Source organism: Struthio camelus, chromosome 14 (genome assembly GCF_040807025.1).
Source record: "Struthio camelus isolate bStrCam1 chromosome 14, bStrCam1.hap1, whole genome shotgun sequence".
Taxonomy (NCBI): Eukaryota; Metazoa; Chordata; class Aves; order Struthioniformes; family Struthionidae; genus Struthio; species Struthio camelus.
In genome coordinates, this window is record NC_090955.1 from 19460763 (window position 1) to 19478529 (window position 17767).

Consider the following 17767-nt stretch of genomic DNA (forward strand, 5'->3'; position numbering starts at 1 on the left):
TACAGTACACAAGAAATTTTGCAAACAGTTGGGAGTTTATTCAGCCTCCACCATATGATTTAGGGTGTACTTGGTACGCATTTACAGTTCTGGTATTCTGGGACCCTCTCATTGTACTGTTTTTTAAAGAGGAATAAACTAGATCTAACTTTTCTTAAGTGCTGCATAGGTAGGTTTTCCTTACTTGACATCTTGCAACACTATTATATGTAGCTTTCTGAGCAGCGCCTAATAATCTTCTCTGGCTTGGAAATAATGTAAACAACAAGTTGTGTAAATCATGAAGAAAGAAGTAACCCGAGACTTCAGATGAGAAAGCTGGCTTCCCTCTGAGTTCATTTGAGTGGAGGTCGGAGGAATCACTTGGAAATCGTGAATCAGTGCTTGGCTGCTGCATGAACCTTGGACTAACTTTGCTGTGTATGCCTGCTAAACTTGCTTGTTCCTGGAGTTATCTGGAATCTCTTTAATTTTGCAAACGCTTCAGAGAAGGTCATGAAGGGAGATGGCAGCGCAATGTGGAATCTGATGTGGAAATACTGCATTTCTGTCAGGACAATCAGGTACAGTGCGAACATTTAAAACTCTGCTTTGTGGTAAGTCTCTGAAAACTGCATGCGTTAAAGATGGTCTCTCCCAGTAGTTGTTTTCTTTTGCCCTGCATGGTTAACTCTTGAGTAGTCTGACATAATTATTAGGTTAGAATCCTACTTTTACTAAGGCTTGGAAGAGAAAAATATAGGATTATTGCAAAAAATCTTTGTCAAAAAGTGAGCTTTTCATGATTTTAGAGTCTTGGAAATACCTCAGCCTCATTTAGAAGCAGGCGAATACGAAGGAAATCCTCTGCTAGTGAATATTTGCCTATCATCATCTCTTGTTTATCTGATCTCCCAAATCCAGAGATACAGCGCGTGTGCTTAGCGCACCGCAAGCAGCATTTGCTTCAGACAAAGGGCAAAGGGGAAGAAAAAGAGGAGGCTTTTAGGGCAGAATAAAACCCTGAAGTTTCCAATATGTCTAAGCTAGTCTCTAGCTCTAGTATCTTACCTATGCGCACTGTAAGAAAACGCAGCCCACTTAAATTAGCCGACCGGCTGTGGCTGCCATGCGTGGCCGCTCGCGTTCTTGAGCGGTTCGTATGTGACAGGCGGCGTGCTCCTTGCCAAGCGCCCCGCTGTACGTTCCCATAGAGTTCATTCCAGGAATGGAGCTATTGAGCGAGACACTTGGTGACTCTGTTCTCACAGCGATTTTATATATGATTTTTAAAAATAGCTAGCCATTTTCATGCTGCAATTGTCTCATGTTACAGGGTTATATGCTTTGAATGGTATGTTTTGTCATGCAAGCTTCCCTTGAGAAAGCACATAATCTAAATAATTACTGCATTTCACACTGCATAATTATTCTGTGCCAATGAAATAGTTTAGAGCCTGGATTCCTGCATGAATTTTCATGACAATCAAAATGAGACTGTAGAGCGCTTTTATCAGGAGGATGCTGAATTAACACTAAGAAGTCCATAGTTCCCAGCAGAAAGTAGATCTGTACATTAGACGCTGGAAATAAACCGTGAGAGGGGATTTTGTCGAGACAAAAGCCATTTTTCATCTAGGCTAGAACCAAAAGCCCAGCGAAAGCCTGAAGTGAACCAGACTGGTGCTTAAAGACAGAAAAAAGCAGTCGTTACAGCACAGATGTTCATTCTGACCTCGGTAATGCTGAAAATGTTTGAGGAGAGCCCTGCGCAGGACTGGTATGTGATGAAAGTTTCTGCCTCTGCCACGATCAAGCTGCAGAGGTGCCTCTGAGTGTTCGGGTGAGGCTGTTCTTCCAAAGCGTAAGATGCACGACCCGCTCACCTGTAAACAGGCGCCGCTTTCTGCTGTCAGTGAACTTGCTACTGTGGGGAATATGAAGGTTGAATGTTAGCTTAATTGCCTACAGCGGTGCTTATTTATAGAGCGGCTCACTGTGCCTCCCGCAGCTAGCGCGACGCAAATACAGTTCTTCTTTGTAAAGCGCTATGAATGTTTTCAGTCATGTTTTTGGTTGTTTTAATGGATAATATTTTCCTTGGAAGTTTGATGCCAATGAGTTTGAGAGCAGCATTTAAAAAAAAAAAATCCCTTTGTGGAAAAAAAAAAACTCTACCACCTTAATTTGTTTTTCTGTTATCCTGCAGAAATCCTCAACTTCTACCTGCGCTATCGAACGCTGTCACGAACCAGTTCTGCTTTTCATGTTCACATCTATCAACTGTCAGGCTGTATCGGTCTTTACCCCTCTTTGCCTTCTCCCGTTTCTAGAAAACTGTGAAACCGATGCAGCCCCTGCTGGAGATCTGTCAGCTGAAAGGTGTCTTATAGCAGCAGAGTTTATTTGTTTTTCCTTCTGTGCATAAGCTGCCTGGTTAAAGCGTTTCTGCACTCGCTTTGCTGCAGCCACGCTAGAGCCCGCCGTGCCTCGCGCTGACTACACTGGCCTGCTTGTACCCCCTCCTACGTACGCACAAGGTCTCAATGAGGCGTTTTGTTCCTGAGAGGGAAAACAGTCCCACTCCAAAAGGAAAATTATTATTTCTTGGGTTTAGGGTTGGTCCTGTTTTCATTGGACTCTAGTTTAAAAAAAAAACAAAAGAATTGATTGAGTCTGTGTTTCTGTTTTAATTAGGGGTCAGAGAAATCATCTGCGTCCACATACATGTGTACTAGGTGTACTACCATGAGTAGACCCTAAAATCAGAGGATTGTGTCCCTTAGCAAGGTGAAAGGCATGCATAGTACTAGAAGAGTTAAGAGGTTTGCTTCTGCAATAGCTTTAGAGAGCAGCGAGACAGCGTGATGGGGCAGCCTGCTGCACTGAATGGTGCCTTTTCTCCCCGCCCCCAGCAGGGAATTTGCTTACTCCTGGAGCAAAATCCAACAAATGCTAAAGGGATTTACAGGTAAATGGATTTCTTTGCTACCATACCAGCGCTGAGCTTGTGCCGTTCAGCGTGCAGCTTCTGTCTTTCCAGAGAGCTGAACTCCGTGAGCGCGTGTGGCGCCCGCTGTGTTACCAGGTTAGCGCGCGAGGCGCAGGAGGAGGCGGTGTCTGGCTGCGCTCTCAAAGCTTTGAGGAACTTACAACGTATGAAACTCTGAAACGTTCAGCCGCCCACCTGGAGCCTCCGCCGGCAGGATATGGCGAGGCAGCATGCTTGTTGCTTGTTCGCACCGCCGTGCTGGCGCACAGGACCACGAGGTCGCCCTCCTCTCTCCAGGGCCAGGCCCCATGTCCCAGCCCGGCGGCGGGTGCTGCCCTGCGGTGTTCCTGACTCTGCTTGGCTACCGCAGTTGCTGCTTGCCCAGGAGGTGCTAAGTGCTCCTGCCGGAAGCGCGATAAGTTGTCTCTGGTATTTCTGGAAAAGGAAATAGTGGTATTTGTCACCAGCACTAGGGCCAGTATCTCTGGTGGTGGTGTGAGAGCAGCCTCTGCTGCTGCTACTTGCTATTCTTGGTGGGGCCATTCCTCCTGGAGTGCCCGTGCCGAGGGCAAATCCTGCCCTTCCCGCTGCTCTTAAGTTCACCCTGAAGGAGCGTCACACTAAATCACGCAGCACTGTCCTCCTCTGGTGAGTGTCCTCCTGTAACGATACGGTCGCCAAACTCCCAGAACCAGAGAGCAGGGAAGCGGAGCTGGGGTTAAAGCATCAGCAGTCCTGGACTTGTGTTAGTTTCAGTAACCTGCCATAGATCGGGGATAGGCAAATATTTAATTAGAAAATCGTTTTGCAATGTTTTCAGGTTAGCCGTAGGGTCACGTCAGTGTGAAAACGGACGAACCCGCGTTATGTAAAGCCTGCGAGCAGCTCAGTTGCCTTCTGCATTAGTTGGGCTCTCAGCAACGTGCCCCACGCGAGCTGGCCAGCCCGTTCCAACGGCCTTAGTGGTTAGAGGAGCAGACTGGAGCCATCTGAATCAGCACATCCACAGCCCACAGAGAGTGAATTGAAGGGCTTATAATAATGTAACGCATATTTTTCAGCTTGCATATTAAAGTTCCATTTGCAAGTAATGGAGGAAAACAGTCAACAGTGTGCTACACATCTGGAAAAAAGTAAAAATTAGTCCTCAGTATGAGTTGTCATGGAGTTCCTTCCCTCTTATTTCTTTTACAAACATTTTCCATCTTGGTTCAATCAGACTTTATTTTTAGTCGTCTGTGTGGTTTTTTTTTCTTTTTCTTTTTCTTTCTGAAGGGTGACAGAGAAGTGCTGCTTTTTCATCAGGAAGCAACAGCGCCCGGGGGAGCGGCAGGTACTCACTCGGGCTTGCAGAGCGTCTAGGGCAGCACGAGCCGCTGTTGCTGCGTAGGGGAGGGGGCTGCCGTGCAGGTCGGGAGCACATGCAGCCAGTTTGATGCATCTTGTAGTTAGGGCTTGCTTAGAAGGCTTCTGATTATCCACAGTGCATCATGAAAGCTCAGAAACTCTTTAAATAATAATGCGTTAGATCGGTGCTAATGGCAAGGACTCATAGCCAGCATCTGTTAGTCCACAGTGAGCTAATCGGTTGTGGTACCGCGTGCCAGCCCCGCACTCCTGCCTGCGCGCCGTCCCCGCCTGCGGCAGCGTCGCACAGCCGTGCCAGAAACCACGCAAGGAGAAAACGGGCTGTTCGCCATCTGGACCATAAGGCCACCCAAAAACCTTGCCCTAGTGTTGGACTAGGGAGCGGGACGAGCAACGGTGGGGAGAAAGGGGACGTGGCAGTCGCGCGGCTGAAGTGTGACTGTGCCCACCGAGGGAGGGTCGGGGAGCGAGAGCCACGGTTGGAGACGGTTGACGCAGGGTAGTTCCTTGGACCAAAGACACTTTAATGTTGTTATGGCTGCTTAACTGTTGCATGTAGCCAGTGGTAATGGGGTATATAATCAGATCTTTAATTTACAGTTTTCAGTTTTCCATCTAAAATGGAAGCTAAAAATATGTCGCTCAAATAGGCCTCTGGATGGCCACACCGTGAGCGCTTCTCCAGCTTGCCTCAGGAAGGGAGGATGCGTTTTCTGTGTTATAACCACGAGCAACAGAGTTAGCAGCGCCCTTCAGTAGGATTGGAAAAGTGATTTTGCTGTAGTTATTTTATGGCTTAAATACTAGCAGGTATTTAAAAAAAAAAAAAAAAACACCCGAAAGAGTGAAGTTGTCCATGCTGGCCCCTGTATTTTCAGAATGTGTTTATTTTTGTGTTTGCTTTGTGTGCAGGTTTATTCAGCGTTTTGAAAACTGTACTATCAAATCTGCAAAACACTGAACTTAACCTGCAGGACAAATGAACAGAAGTCGTCACGGTCTCTGGATGCTTTAATCTTCCTGCAGTGTACGGCTCGCTTTATAGCCCTTATTCTTGTGTTTTAATATAGTACAACAGTAATTATTTTAATGCCAGCCTTCCTTTGGGTTAAAAGATCTCTTCCGAATGACAGCGCCAGAAGCTACACAGCACTTCAATGAAGTTTTAAAAAGCTCTTGAAGCCAATGCAGCACGTGACACCGTGGGGTTAGGCTGAAGCTGGTGTCTGGAATTCTGTTGCGTTAGAGTATGTCAATACGTCCTGCGCATTTTGTATGCGAAAATGCATTAGTTGGGCAAAGCGTGCCGTGTTTCTCTGATTCTGTGGTCTGTGCATAGAAATCTGGAGAGGAAATTATTTCAGCATTAATTTATCTGAGCTCAGCTGGTCTACCTAAAGCAGACTTGTCCAGGGGGTGAATCATGTATTGCTTTGGTTTGGTTTTTTGGGGGGTTGCATGTTTTGGGTGTGGTTTTTTTTTTTTTTTTAACTCATTTAACTCTACTTTGAATGTTGCTTCTGTTCAGCAAGGGAGATCTATGTTTACAGGCCTGGCTTGTTTGAAGTCTGGCTGTTAATGTAAATCACTGCCTTGTGCCAGCGTACGTTCAGGAAGGGCGCAAGTGAGCTTTAAAGGGTTTCGGTCCACGTGGTGCCAGATGTGTCACAGTGGAGGACTGTAAACGTTGTTTTGGGCGGGGTGGGGGGGTGCTATGAACTCATTCAAATGTTGCTACTCAACATTTTTACACCTTTTTTTGTCTTGTTGTATCCTCTTTGTCTTTATGAGCGGTTTTTTATATTACTGCTAGTATCTAAAAGCTTATAGACAGAAATGGGCTGTTAGACATTGGATAATTTCAATCTATTCCCTGCTGGACTTTGTGTCACAAAAGTACCACAGAAATGGTAATTTTCGTACATAAGTAAGCCTTTCTTCAGACAGGAAACTTGCAGGTGAGGAGGGTTGGTTGCCTTGGAAATATATGTAAACTCTTGATCAAGCAGTACTGCTTCTTGGTTGTGCGTTTTCCTGTGTAAAAACTCAAGGTACCTTACCAACTTCATGGCAGTGTGCGCCGTGTGTTTGGTTTGTTTGGGGGAGGTTGTTTTTAAGAGGGGCCAGAGGCAAATAGTTGCAAGAAAATGCAAATGCTTTACAGGCCAGTGTGAGATCTGGAGGCTGGTTTTAGTCACTGCCCCCAGCGGTCATCAGTTAGTACCTTCAAAACCAGTTTAAGTCTTGCATGTTAAGTCTGTGTCTACAGAGGTGCAAAAGGACCTGAAGCCAGCTTAGCTCATCACTAAAAAATGGAATCAGCTTAGAGCAACTCTTACAAGTTTTTATGTCTCTGCATCAAAATAGTTGTATCATTTTTTAGCTCAAACCTTTAGTTTGGGCTAAAAGCAACCCTGGCTTTTAACTGTGCCAAAGCTGTGGGCTTTCGTGGCACAGAGCATAATGATACGTGTTGAAACCCTAGAAGTCTGAAACTCGGTCCAAAGCAGCCTGGAGAATTTACCAGGGACTGTTTTATTATTTATTTGCACAACTTTCAGAAGACCTTGGTGATGCAGAACCACGGGTTACAGAACGGGTAGAACTGTTTGTCTAGAAATGGAGATGCTAAATGATATTTAAGGTAGCTTTTGTTTTTTATTGCTCACTGTAGGTGATGTATATGCTAAAAATGTATGTGACAACATGCATTTAGAACAGGAGTGCTGTTCAGTGTTTGTAACCCTTTCACTGCTAGTCTTGCTGTTTGATGTCTGCTCAGATCCACCTAGAAATTGTCTTTTAGGATTTGTATCAGAAAGATGCTGCTTTTGCTCTTGCTCTTAGGTTATCTGATCATTTAGTTTGTTTTTTTAACGTGTTTTTAAAACTCCTGAAGCCATGTTTCAGCTTGTACCTTTTTGCATTGAACGAACACACACACACAGAAACAAACTATATGGAAGTGTTACCTGCATCTTAGATGTGAACAGGATTATTTTCTAGTGGACTATAGAGCAAATTACGTAGAGGGAAAATAGAGCTCTAAGCTTATCTGCTTTTTAGCAAGATCATCCCTTCTCCAGAAGGAGTCAGATGACTTTTTAGTAATTGGTGAATACTGATGAATGTAATGCTTATGAATTGTGTGATTAACTTTGAATACTGTAAGTTGATCATACTGTGAAAAACATGGTATATGAAATGATTTTAATGATTTTTTTGCTTAAAAATCTGGTAAAGGCTGTATGACTTTTCTAATAAGAATTTATTTTGCTATCCGAATACAATTTCTCATTTTTGATATGTGCTTTTTGCATGCTATTTAAGGATCTTTTCCTGTTTTCTATACAATATCTGCATATTAATCATTTTCCTTGACAATAATTATAGAAACAGCAAGAATTTATGCAGTAAGCAAAGTATCTGCATTCAGTCATCTTTTAGCAGGAGACAGTGCATTCATTTCTATAATGAACTGCCTGACAGTTAACAAGAGACTGAGGTGTTTCAAGTATTACTTTGGTTTTTTTCCCTCTATTCCACCACTGGTGAGGAAAAAAAATTAACTGCTTAATTAGGAGAGTTTAGAGTTTAGCTGTTATGAGAGGTCTTGTAACAGCGTCAGTAACAACCAAAAAAAAAATTAAAGCTGATCACCTCCATAATTACTTGAGGCCATCAGATCGGACTAGTTAAGATGAAGCCTAAGCAAAAGTCGAGGTGGCCAAGGCCAAGCTTACCTGACCTTGGGAACAGTCTCCGTGATGAGAACATACTGAGGTTTAAACCTGTGTGCCCCAAACAGATCAATTAAAAATTAAATATGTTCTTGAGTTAGTCACACCTGTGTTGATCTTCCGCAAAAGTCTCAGCAGCATGCATGGCATTTTGCATTTAATGAATTCTCGTTAGTTTGTTATATCAGAGTAACGAATAGTATTTTCTCATGCCATCAGGGGGCCTCCTGTATGGCCCAATGAGGCCCATTTTGTGTAGAGAGCGATACTGTGCCTGTAAATCACGCAGGATGACTTGTTACACTGACACGAAGCGTGTTCAGCTCTCCTGAAAGCTATTTCTTTTCACATAAATTGTTTTTATAATACCGATGTGTTCTTGGACACTATTGTTTACCATATCGCCTTGTGGAGTAGGCTATGTTCACAGCCATGGTTTTATCACTTTTTGCTTTCCTTAGTATAACTTTGCATTTTTGGGGTATTGGGAAAAGTGCTCTTTCAGAGGAGATCCTTGATAAAAGCATCTGAAGACTCAGGCTGCTGAATTAAAATGGAAGGAGCTACTATGACCACGTAATACCTGCGATAGCTGTTCCATGTTGTCTGTCACTTGGTTGCATATCATATATAAACAAAGCTTGTGCGACAGCTAAGCTGCTCGAGAAGCTGCTCCTCTGCCAGCACTCCATCATGCAGTTAGCACAGCTGCATGTGCTGTCAGTTCCTTGACAAAGAAGCATTTTGGTGTGACCTTTGGCAGAGGTCCATAGTACCATTTCACCTGCAGCTGGCGTGTCTGTTGTGTTAATGCAACAAATATTTCCAAAGGTTTGAGCAGGGTATGGTAACTCTTGTCAGAAAGGCAGAACGGGAGGGAGCAGGGCAGTGCAAAGGGAAATATGACCTTTTTTGACATTTGGGAACCTTCCCAACATATTGTGAGTCTTATGGCACAATATTTTTCTATTAAAATGATGATTGGGTCACTGTCTCATCCGTGTCCTTAGGCTTACCCCAAGGCCTGTGTTGCCCACGAGCCCTGGAAGAGGACTTGGCTCTTGTCTTCTGATGGTCTGTCCCACCTCTCTGGCTGCTAAATGACTCTTGGGCCATTCCTCCTCTTGCGGTAGCCGCCAGGGGAAGTGTGCATCTGTGCTCCCTCATTCCTCAGCACGGAAGGTGTTTTCTCGACCACTTTTTGGCAGTCCAGCTGGGAAGTGCAGCCAGTCCCATGGCTGCCACAGTCCTGAAGGCAGGACTGGAGCATCTGGGCGATTTCAGAGGAAGTTGGAGGATGAAGATGCCAAGCTTCTAGATGCCTCCTGGAAGAGAAAAGGGAAGTTTCTGCTTTTCCCTGAACCCTCTCATACAGGACTGACTCTTGCCTGTATGTGGAAGACCTACGTAAAAATAAAAGGTATTACTGGCAGATAAGGTTAAAAAAAACCTTTCAGACTCTTAGCTATAAAAGCAGCTTCAACACTTACTGCTATTGGGTTTTTTATGTTCCTGAGGAAAGGAAAATTGGTTTAACAAAAGTTTGAGACAAAATTAGCAGTATCGTTTGTTAAAATGCATATTTTTAGTTTAGGCATCCAGCTTAGATTTAAAACCAGGAATTCAAAGTAATTTGCATCTGGATGCCCACAAAACAGACAGACCTATATACTGTTAAATGTAAATTCTGCATAGGCAGGCATGTTTATATCAGCAGTCATGCTTGTATTGCCAGATTCCCTTTCACCTTTAAATTACAAGGAAGGAGTTATCCCCCCAGATCAATGAAACAGGGACAGATTGATCTTTTCAGGAAGTTTCTGGTTAAATTATCTTCCGATGTTTGAAAATGAGTGAGAACTAGACATTATGAAAAGCGTACTTTTTTTAATCTGACCATTTAGGAGAGCTTCATCTGAATTGCTGTAGGGGCACAGATCTGAATGTAAGCATTTTTCCACAAACAGGAATACTAGAGAGTTTTGTCCTGCGATGTGCTCAACTATGTGATTTTTCCAGACACGTATACAGAGATCTGATGATAAATTTCATTTGGTCTGTATATTTTCAAGTTAATGTAACAAACACTGGTGGAGGGGAAGGACCAGTGAGATGAAGATAAATACGTGAATGCTTTCCAAATGGCCAGTATTCTTTAAAAATAAATATGTGGAAAAGAACCCAAACCTTTAAGGCAACCTCTTGAAAACACTTGTCCCAAGTTGTTTATCTTCCAGTATTGGAAATTGCTGCATTTCACTAGTTATTCCATTTGCTTATTCTAAGTACTTGAGCAGATTCATTACTCAGGTTACTGAGACTTGCCCAGTAGTTGATACATGTTCCTTGTGAGACTTATTCCCCTTCTTGATGCTTATTTTACAGACGTGGTCTTGGTGTTTCCTGGAATAAGAATGGGGTGGAGAGTGAAAAATTATGCCAAAAGGAGTGTACATGATAACTTATAAGTACTTCTTTTTGTGGCAATGCTCATCTGATTCTTCTGCCACTCTGGTTTTGTTGGAACAACTATCTGTTACGTGAAGTGATGACAGATAAAGAAAAGAATGCAAGTTAAAAATAGGCTCCCCCAAAATGGGATGAGACTAATAGGTTAGCATGATCAGGGGTTCCGAAGCCACTGTCTCTTCTGGACGAGGTGTTCAGCAAGCAGAAGCATAACCTCACCGACAGGGCCGTTTCTTCCAAAATAGTGAAGCTTTCGAGAGTGGGTTCCCTTAAAAAATGAATATGACCATTTCAAAACAAAAGTGAAGATGGATGGCTGTTTATGCAGTGATAATCAAAATGAAAACCATGCACTTGCTTAAAAGGCCCCAGACCTTTTATTAATAAAAGTCTCAATGCTGTTAAGAGGACTTGAATATTATACAACAGCAGCAGGGCATGCAGCTGTTCAGCTTGTTCTTCTTTAAAATAAAAAAAAAAAATGCAGGTTGCTTCTGTATCTTAGATCTCATAGCATGTAGATTTCATAGCATGTATTCAGCTGTTAAATAAGCTTACTTGCTTAGCAGTGTTTCATGTCAATTTTTGGTTATTTGTTCAGATTTTAAAGGAAAGGAAGTGTACTTGAGACACTTATGGGCGCACTGGAAAAGCAATGTGTGTAGTCAAAACAGCTTTATACTGAGGAAAGGAGAGATGCGTGGTACCTAAGGGTTTAGAGGGTTTGGGGTGAGGGGTGTTTTTATTTTTGTTTTTCTTCTGCCTTTTATTGAGTAGTTCAGATAGTCATGTTGGGAAACCCTAGAGGGGAGGACTAACAATGGTTCCAGTTAGGACAGAGAGTCTTAAAGCCTTAACACAACTCATTATTTTACAGAAATTTTTTATGTTCTTGATTATTTGTGACCTTAAACGATCTGAGTTTAAAGTCTGAAGACCTCCAGATATATAGTATTCTGGACTCTCTAGTTATCTGAAAAAGTAGAAAGGGCTAGAACGAGGCTGAATTTTCTAAAATGAAAAATAAGTTCAGGAGGGGAGAAGAAAATCTTCAATGGCTTCCTTATGCTTTTAAAGAACGAAAAAGAAGCGCTAAGACACCTACCTCCCTTGTGTGCAACCTTTCAAAAGGCTCTGCTCAGAGGCGATGACCAGCAGGTCTCTTAGTGCCTGTTCACAGCCATTAGCTGGGGCAATTTTGTCTTTCATTTTCAAAGCAGGGAGGTCAGGCACAGGATCTTTACCACCTCCGTACTGGTGCCTAATGATGTTATTAATAATGGGGACTGTGCATCTAATTCTTCATCATATAAATTGAAATATATGTGTATAAATATATGTGTGTCTTTAGGGTGGTCATATCCATATGTGTCTGAAAGAGAGAAGGTGGAAAGAAAACAAGAGACTTGTGATGCCAGTCTCAGCCTTTTCCATATCTGTACCTAATTTGTCATGTCTATCCAAGCACAAAAGATGGATTTCACTGTGTCTAAATCTGCTGAAAGGGAAGAGGGGGGAAACATTTTGTCTAAGCGTTCAGCGTTCGTTAAAAGGGAGATGAACTTTCATACAGTGCTTCAAAAAATGGCTTTAAAGTCTTTGGCCTTGATGTGTGCTGTTCATTCATACTTCATAACTTTCCTTTCCAAAAGCTTTTAAAAATACTAAGCACAGTGCTAGGATGCACTTGAGGTTGTGAAATAATCTTTGCAGACCTTGGATTTTTTTTTTCCAATGGTAATTTCAAAGCTCATATGTCAACAAATTGGTGTATGGTGTTATCGTTTCCCCCTGGACTTTTAAAATCTATACCTCCAGGGGAAATCTAGGGACCATATGATGTCCGGTCTGAATATATTAATAAAAATTAAATGTAACATTTTTTAAAGATAAAATCTTTTCATCAAGGAAACATCCTTGTTTCTGATTAAGTGACATGTCAATTTTATATCACATTGACTAGAAGCTTCTGGATTTCAACTACACTGACAAGGTTTAACCAGCTTACAAATACCTGCAATCTTCCTCTTGGCATTAAAATACACAAACATTTGCTAAAGTAATTACTTCTGTTGAATGAATCAGTGGAGCGTCCTGGGAATTTGTTGGTGATGAAGTTTTTTTTCAACCTACACGTCACAAAGCAATTCCTAGTAAAGGCCGCAAAGGGCTTAATATAATCAATCCTCACAGAAATAAATATAACTGCATTAGTTGTTGAACAGAAGGAGGACACTGGAAAGATCTCAAACTAAGGCATATTGTTCTTTGGCAAATATTTTTCAAGTGTTTCCTCCTCTTCAAACTAGAGTTCCTTCTAATTAAACAACTACGACGACAACGGCTGTCCAGCCAAGGGTCGGGTGTAAAGTTCAAATCCCAGATGGTCAATAGCTATACGTGACTTATCTACCAGATGGGTTCCCATCATGTTCCACTGGCTCTTTTTTTATTCTTTTCTCTCGTCCTTTTGCTATTAAGGCAGTTTGTTATGTTCCTATCAAATATTTATATTGCTTTTCTGTTGACTTTTGCTAAGGATCATCCAGCTTGGAGGACATGTTTCCCCAGAGCACGTGTTGTAGTGCTCGGGAAACACTTTGTTCACCGTTCTCTTACCATCAATTGCTTAAGTCAAAGGAGCTTCCGCGCGTGCCCTGATAGTGTATGGCAATAAAAGGCCCATGGTCATGGGGATGAGGAGAGAAGGCTAACATTGGTAGTGTTCAGTTTTGCTCTTTCTGTGGATAGTTAAAGCCTGTATATCTGTTACATAATCAAGTACAATAATTTTAATAGTTTCCACTGATGAAGCCCATGTGGACTGTAAAAGCTTACCATCAGTGGCAGCTATGTGCAAATGGGCACTGTCTTCCCCTGGGATTATTTTTATTATGGTATATTACTATTAAACAGCCTTAGGTAACGCAAATAGCTACGTATTGATTTAAGTGTATGTTTTTTATAATCAAATTTCAAATATTGTAGAGCAAGAGTTCTCATGGAGATGAAGATTACATATCTAATTTCTGCTGTTTCTAGACTTTTTGGGGTTTTTTGGAAGGCCACAGAGTATATGGTTACAGGTTTTTTTGGTACAAATCCCAGCAACAGACTTGTTCAGGAGTTTGCTTATAAGCAGTGAGCAAGGCTGAAACGGATTCTGAAGTCTAGCAAATACAGCAAGAAGGCCTAAACAGGACAGGAGCCGTGTACTGCATTTATCACTCTTCTGTAAGCTATTTTGCAATAGATTAAGTCCAGAGGTCAAACTGATGGTATTCCCAAACTGTGATTGGTATTCAGTATATCCTCACAATGTCAGATTATAAATCTAACCTAGATGAAAAAGTGAAGAAAAAGTTCTAGAGAGATGCTGCTCTTCTAGATGTTTTGTATTTGTGGAGGCATGGTATTCTTGCAACACTCACTAGAAAATTTTTGAACACTGGAGGAAAAAAAAAAAACTTCAAAGTTTAAACTTCCATAAAGCTGGAAGCCAGGTTTACCTGAGTTTGGCCAGCTGTTCTGTTTGCTCCAAAGAGTTGGGTGGTGGTTTTTGCCAGCGCGTTTATAGATGTCCTGTGAAAGTCTGTCTATGCTATGTAAATGCTGCTCTTGGAAGTGGGAGCAAGGATGAGTTTGCATTCTGACAGTTACTGTGATCACTTTTTTGTTGAACCCAGGTCTAAATATATCTGATGTTTAAATGTGGTTCAAATAAATGCCAGATGTAACGTCTAAGGGACTGTTTTGGTGCCACTGAAATTTGGTGAGGAAATTCCCACCAACATCAAGGATTTCACCTTGCCCTCAACAGGAGGAAACCAATAAACTAGGAAAATGATATGAAGTGTGCTTGATTTTAGTGAAATATGGAGAATTATTAGACATTGGCTTTTAAAATCATTCTTTTATTAACCTGTAAAGCTCAAAAATTGCTTATTACCTCTCATTCTGCCTTACAGACTTCAGTCACCTCTCTCCTTCCTTAGTTTTTAACGATAAAGCGTGCTTGGGAACTCCTGCTACAATAGAAATAAAATATTTGTTACGAGGACTAGGCTGTGAGGTAGTCCGTTCTAAACTGCAGAACTGGAAAGATACCATTAGCAGCAAATGGGTGCCTGAATTTGAAGGAATTTGTTAACAGGGTGCGCAGAAGAAGCTCTTCTTTCTTCCCTGGAGTAAAAGATTTCTACTCGTTTGGCCAGTTTTGTGGCGTCTCTTTTTTGCTGATCTTACCATGTCCTCTTTAGCTTTAGAAATAAGTGTAGATTCAGTTAAATTTGTGTAATGATCTGATACTAACCCAGAGAGATGCCTCACCCTTTTGGTGATCTTTGCAAGGGAAGACTTGCACGTTTTTTCTTCTGTCCCCTCTAATCATGTCTGTGTTGCTCAGGGACGGAAATATGGTGATTGGAATAGACGTGTTCCCACGTAAAGCCACTTAAGCAGTTGGGCTTGGGATGTACCTTTTCTGCATATAGGTGTTAACTCTTTAGTAGAAAGCCTCATTTTGATGGTCATTTGTATATATAAATAACAGTGCTGCACTCTTTTTCGTGGTGTGAAAATTGTGTACATAATTTTAGTATATGTTACAGAATAAGATCTGATGTATGTTTTTGAACACCGCTAATCAAGTGACCTCTTCATCCACGAGCTTTCTGGCTAAATAACGTGGGTTAATTCAGGTATCTGCTCTATTGTAACGAAAGCAATGGCCCAAACCAGGCACAGATGACTGGTTTTCTGTTTCAATCATGTGCAAACTGGTTGGCAGTTCCAAAGAAGTCTCCGTTCTGGCTTCTGAGCCCTTCTGCAGTCACACAACCTTCAGCTCACCAGCTTTTAGATTATTTACCCAAAATGGGCTCAGAAGGGTTTAAAAAAATAAAATCTAAGCCTGGATTTATAGAGACTTGATAAAGGAATGGAATATAAATGAGAGCCCTCACAGGAGCACTTTGGCTGCTGCTGATTTGCGCTAAACTGGGTGAACTTCAGAAGTCTTGGGATTTTTTTCCCCATTTCTCCTCCGCTCCCCCCCCCCCACTCCCCTTTTTTAAAGCTCAACTACTCCATCTATTGTGACTTAATTAGTTGCTTTCACAGTGATCTGCGCTGTTACCAGGTGAAGTGATCCGTACTCTCAGTTAATATCATTTCCAAATGGCCACCACGCTGAATTTGATCAGCTGGCTCTTCTGCAGATGATGCCTCCTGGTTTTGTTTTTGTTTTCAACTTGGCTGTAAAAACAAAAGCAGAGCCACGCGTGTGGTTAGCGCTGTGATGGCTGCGGTACCAGAGGGGCCGGACAAGCTGCCTGGGCAGCTGCTGGGCCCACATCTCCGTTTCAATGCACGCCGAAGCCTGCTCCCACTCAGTGGTCCGAGTGCAGCAATCTGTCTTTGCAGACTAAATTAAAAGCAGTTTTAGCATATGATTAGCTGGATAATAGGACGGTGCGAGGGGTGTGGAGAACAAAGAGCGTAGGAAGGCAGAAGGACATGCATCCTATCATTTAGTGTGCTGGGATTCAGAAAGGAACAATCATTTCCTAAAAATTACACTTCATACAATGGAAAATGTTCTATACCGAGATCATTTCTGAGCAACAAAAGATGCTAAACATTACCCTTTTAAGTCTGTAGGATGTTGCGGAGGGTTTAACCTTCCGTTGCGACTGCTTCGTCCAGTGCTGTACGTGGCTGTCGGCTGCGTGAAGAACTATAGGCCCCTAGTGCCATGGGGTAATGCTGCAGGAGAACCTGCTTTTGTTGCAGTTGCTCTACAGTCTAGTGGCTTTACTGGTTAGCCTACGCAGTGCCTAAATATACTTCTACATTGCAGAAAGATTTCGGGTAAACACATGGAACTGAGACACTGATAACTATTTTTTCCAGCCCTTGTCAGGAACTTGCATAGCTTTTATATCTGTTACCCTCTTCAAAGTATCTGTCCTTCAATATTTCCATGCACGTACTGAATCTCAAAATAATTGTATGGAAATTCTGCCAGGGCAGTGTTTAATGTCACACGCTGTAACCGTGGGGCACGTGCCTGTGTTCCCTAGTTCCTGCCGCTGTGATACGACTACAGTGAGTTGAAAATGAGTGTCTTATTGCACTATAGGTGTCAACTATCATTGAAAGGGTATGAAATCTAGAAAATTAATGGTTACAGTTTAACAACTAATGAAATAATTGTATGTCGTGATTTCTGTGCCTATTAAACGATTTATACTATGGTGAGCAGGGTTTCCGAGTCGTCGTGCAGTGCTGCTGCAGGTGGTTTGTCAACAGCGGAAACGGGATTGAGACTTGCCCGTCAGACTGCTGGGGTTTTTTTCCTTTACTAGCTTTGGGCAGAAATAAACCACAACTGATGTTTGAGGGGAAAGAGCAACGTACCAGAGGGGCTGCGTGGCGCGTTGCGGGACTGAGCGCTGCTGATGTGCTAGGGAAGGCAGGCTCAGCTACCGAGCCGACTGGGGGAAATTCCGATCTTTGCCTTTGTACAAGTCTTTATGAACAGCTACGGGTGTTATTGCTCGTAGGAATCGACAGAGTAAACTCGGAGTCGCTGTGTTGTGTCGTTTCATTGGAGAGGTTCAGGCATTTCATATGACAGCAAAGGGCATCACGGGAGGCTAACGGGTAGCCAAGCATCCAAACATTGATGATGATGATGATGATGTTGGGGAGGCGGGGGGATGGTTTGTGGTTCCAGCTGCGTGATTCAGGCCCTAATTCCTCCAATGTGATTTAATACTGAATGGGAAGGATGAAAAAGAAAACAAAACCCAGGTACTGATGTCTGGGAGAGGTGACATGCAAGCTCAGAAGGCGGCTCCAGGACAAATGGTGGAAAGGGTGAGCTCAAGCCAGAATGAAAAAGGTGTTTAGGGAAATCTCGACTCCTCTCAGGTCCTGAAGTGAGCCATGTCAAGTGTTCGGTGTCTGTTACCGAGTCAGGATGCCCCCTCTTGCCAGATCCTGCTTTGGAAACCTAACCCTCCTGCTCCTCTACGTTGCAGTGAAACACCATACGGGTATTTTGGTCATAAGAAGTTAGAAGGATATGTTTTCAGATGACAAATAGTTGCATCTGTGCAACAGTAACTACAGCAATTATAAAACCTGATCGATGTAAAAACTATTAGTTATAGATGTTTAGTTAATTACCTGTCTGCCATACTGGAATTTATTT

At 42.5% G+C, this 17767-nt stretch overlaps 1 protein-coding gene across 14 annotated transcripts in view; it reads left to right on the forward strand.

Annotated features, from left to right (window-relative positions):
* Positions 1 to 17767, forward strand: part of IQSEC1 (IQ motif and Sec7 domain ArfGEF 1) — a 348874-nt gene that overhangs the window by 207835 nt on the left and 123272 nt on the right. The window contains exon 1 of one of the 14 annotated variants that reach the window (XM_068906726.1): positions 347 to 563. The exons of the other annotated variants lie outside the window; for them this stretch is intronic. Within the exon in view, the coding sequence (XP_068762827.1) occupies positions 496 to 563 (68 nt within the window). The 5' untranslated portion in view covers positions 347 to 495. Of the gene's footprint in view, positions 1 to 346; positions 564 to 17767 lie in introns of those variants that run through there. 14 annotated transcript variants of the gene reach the window in all.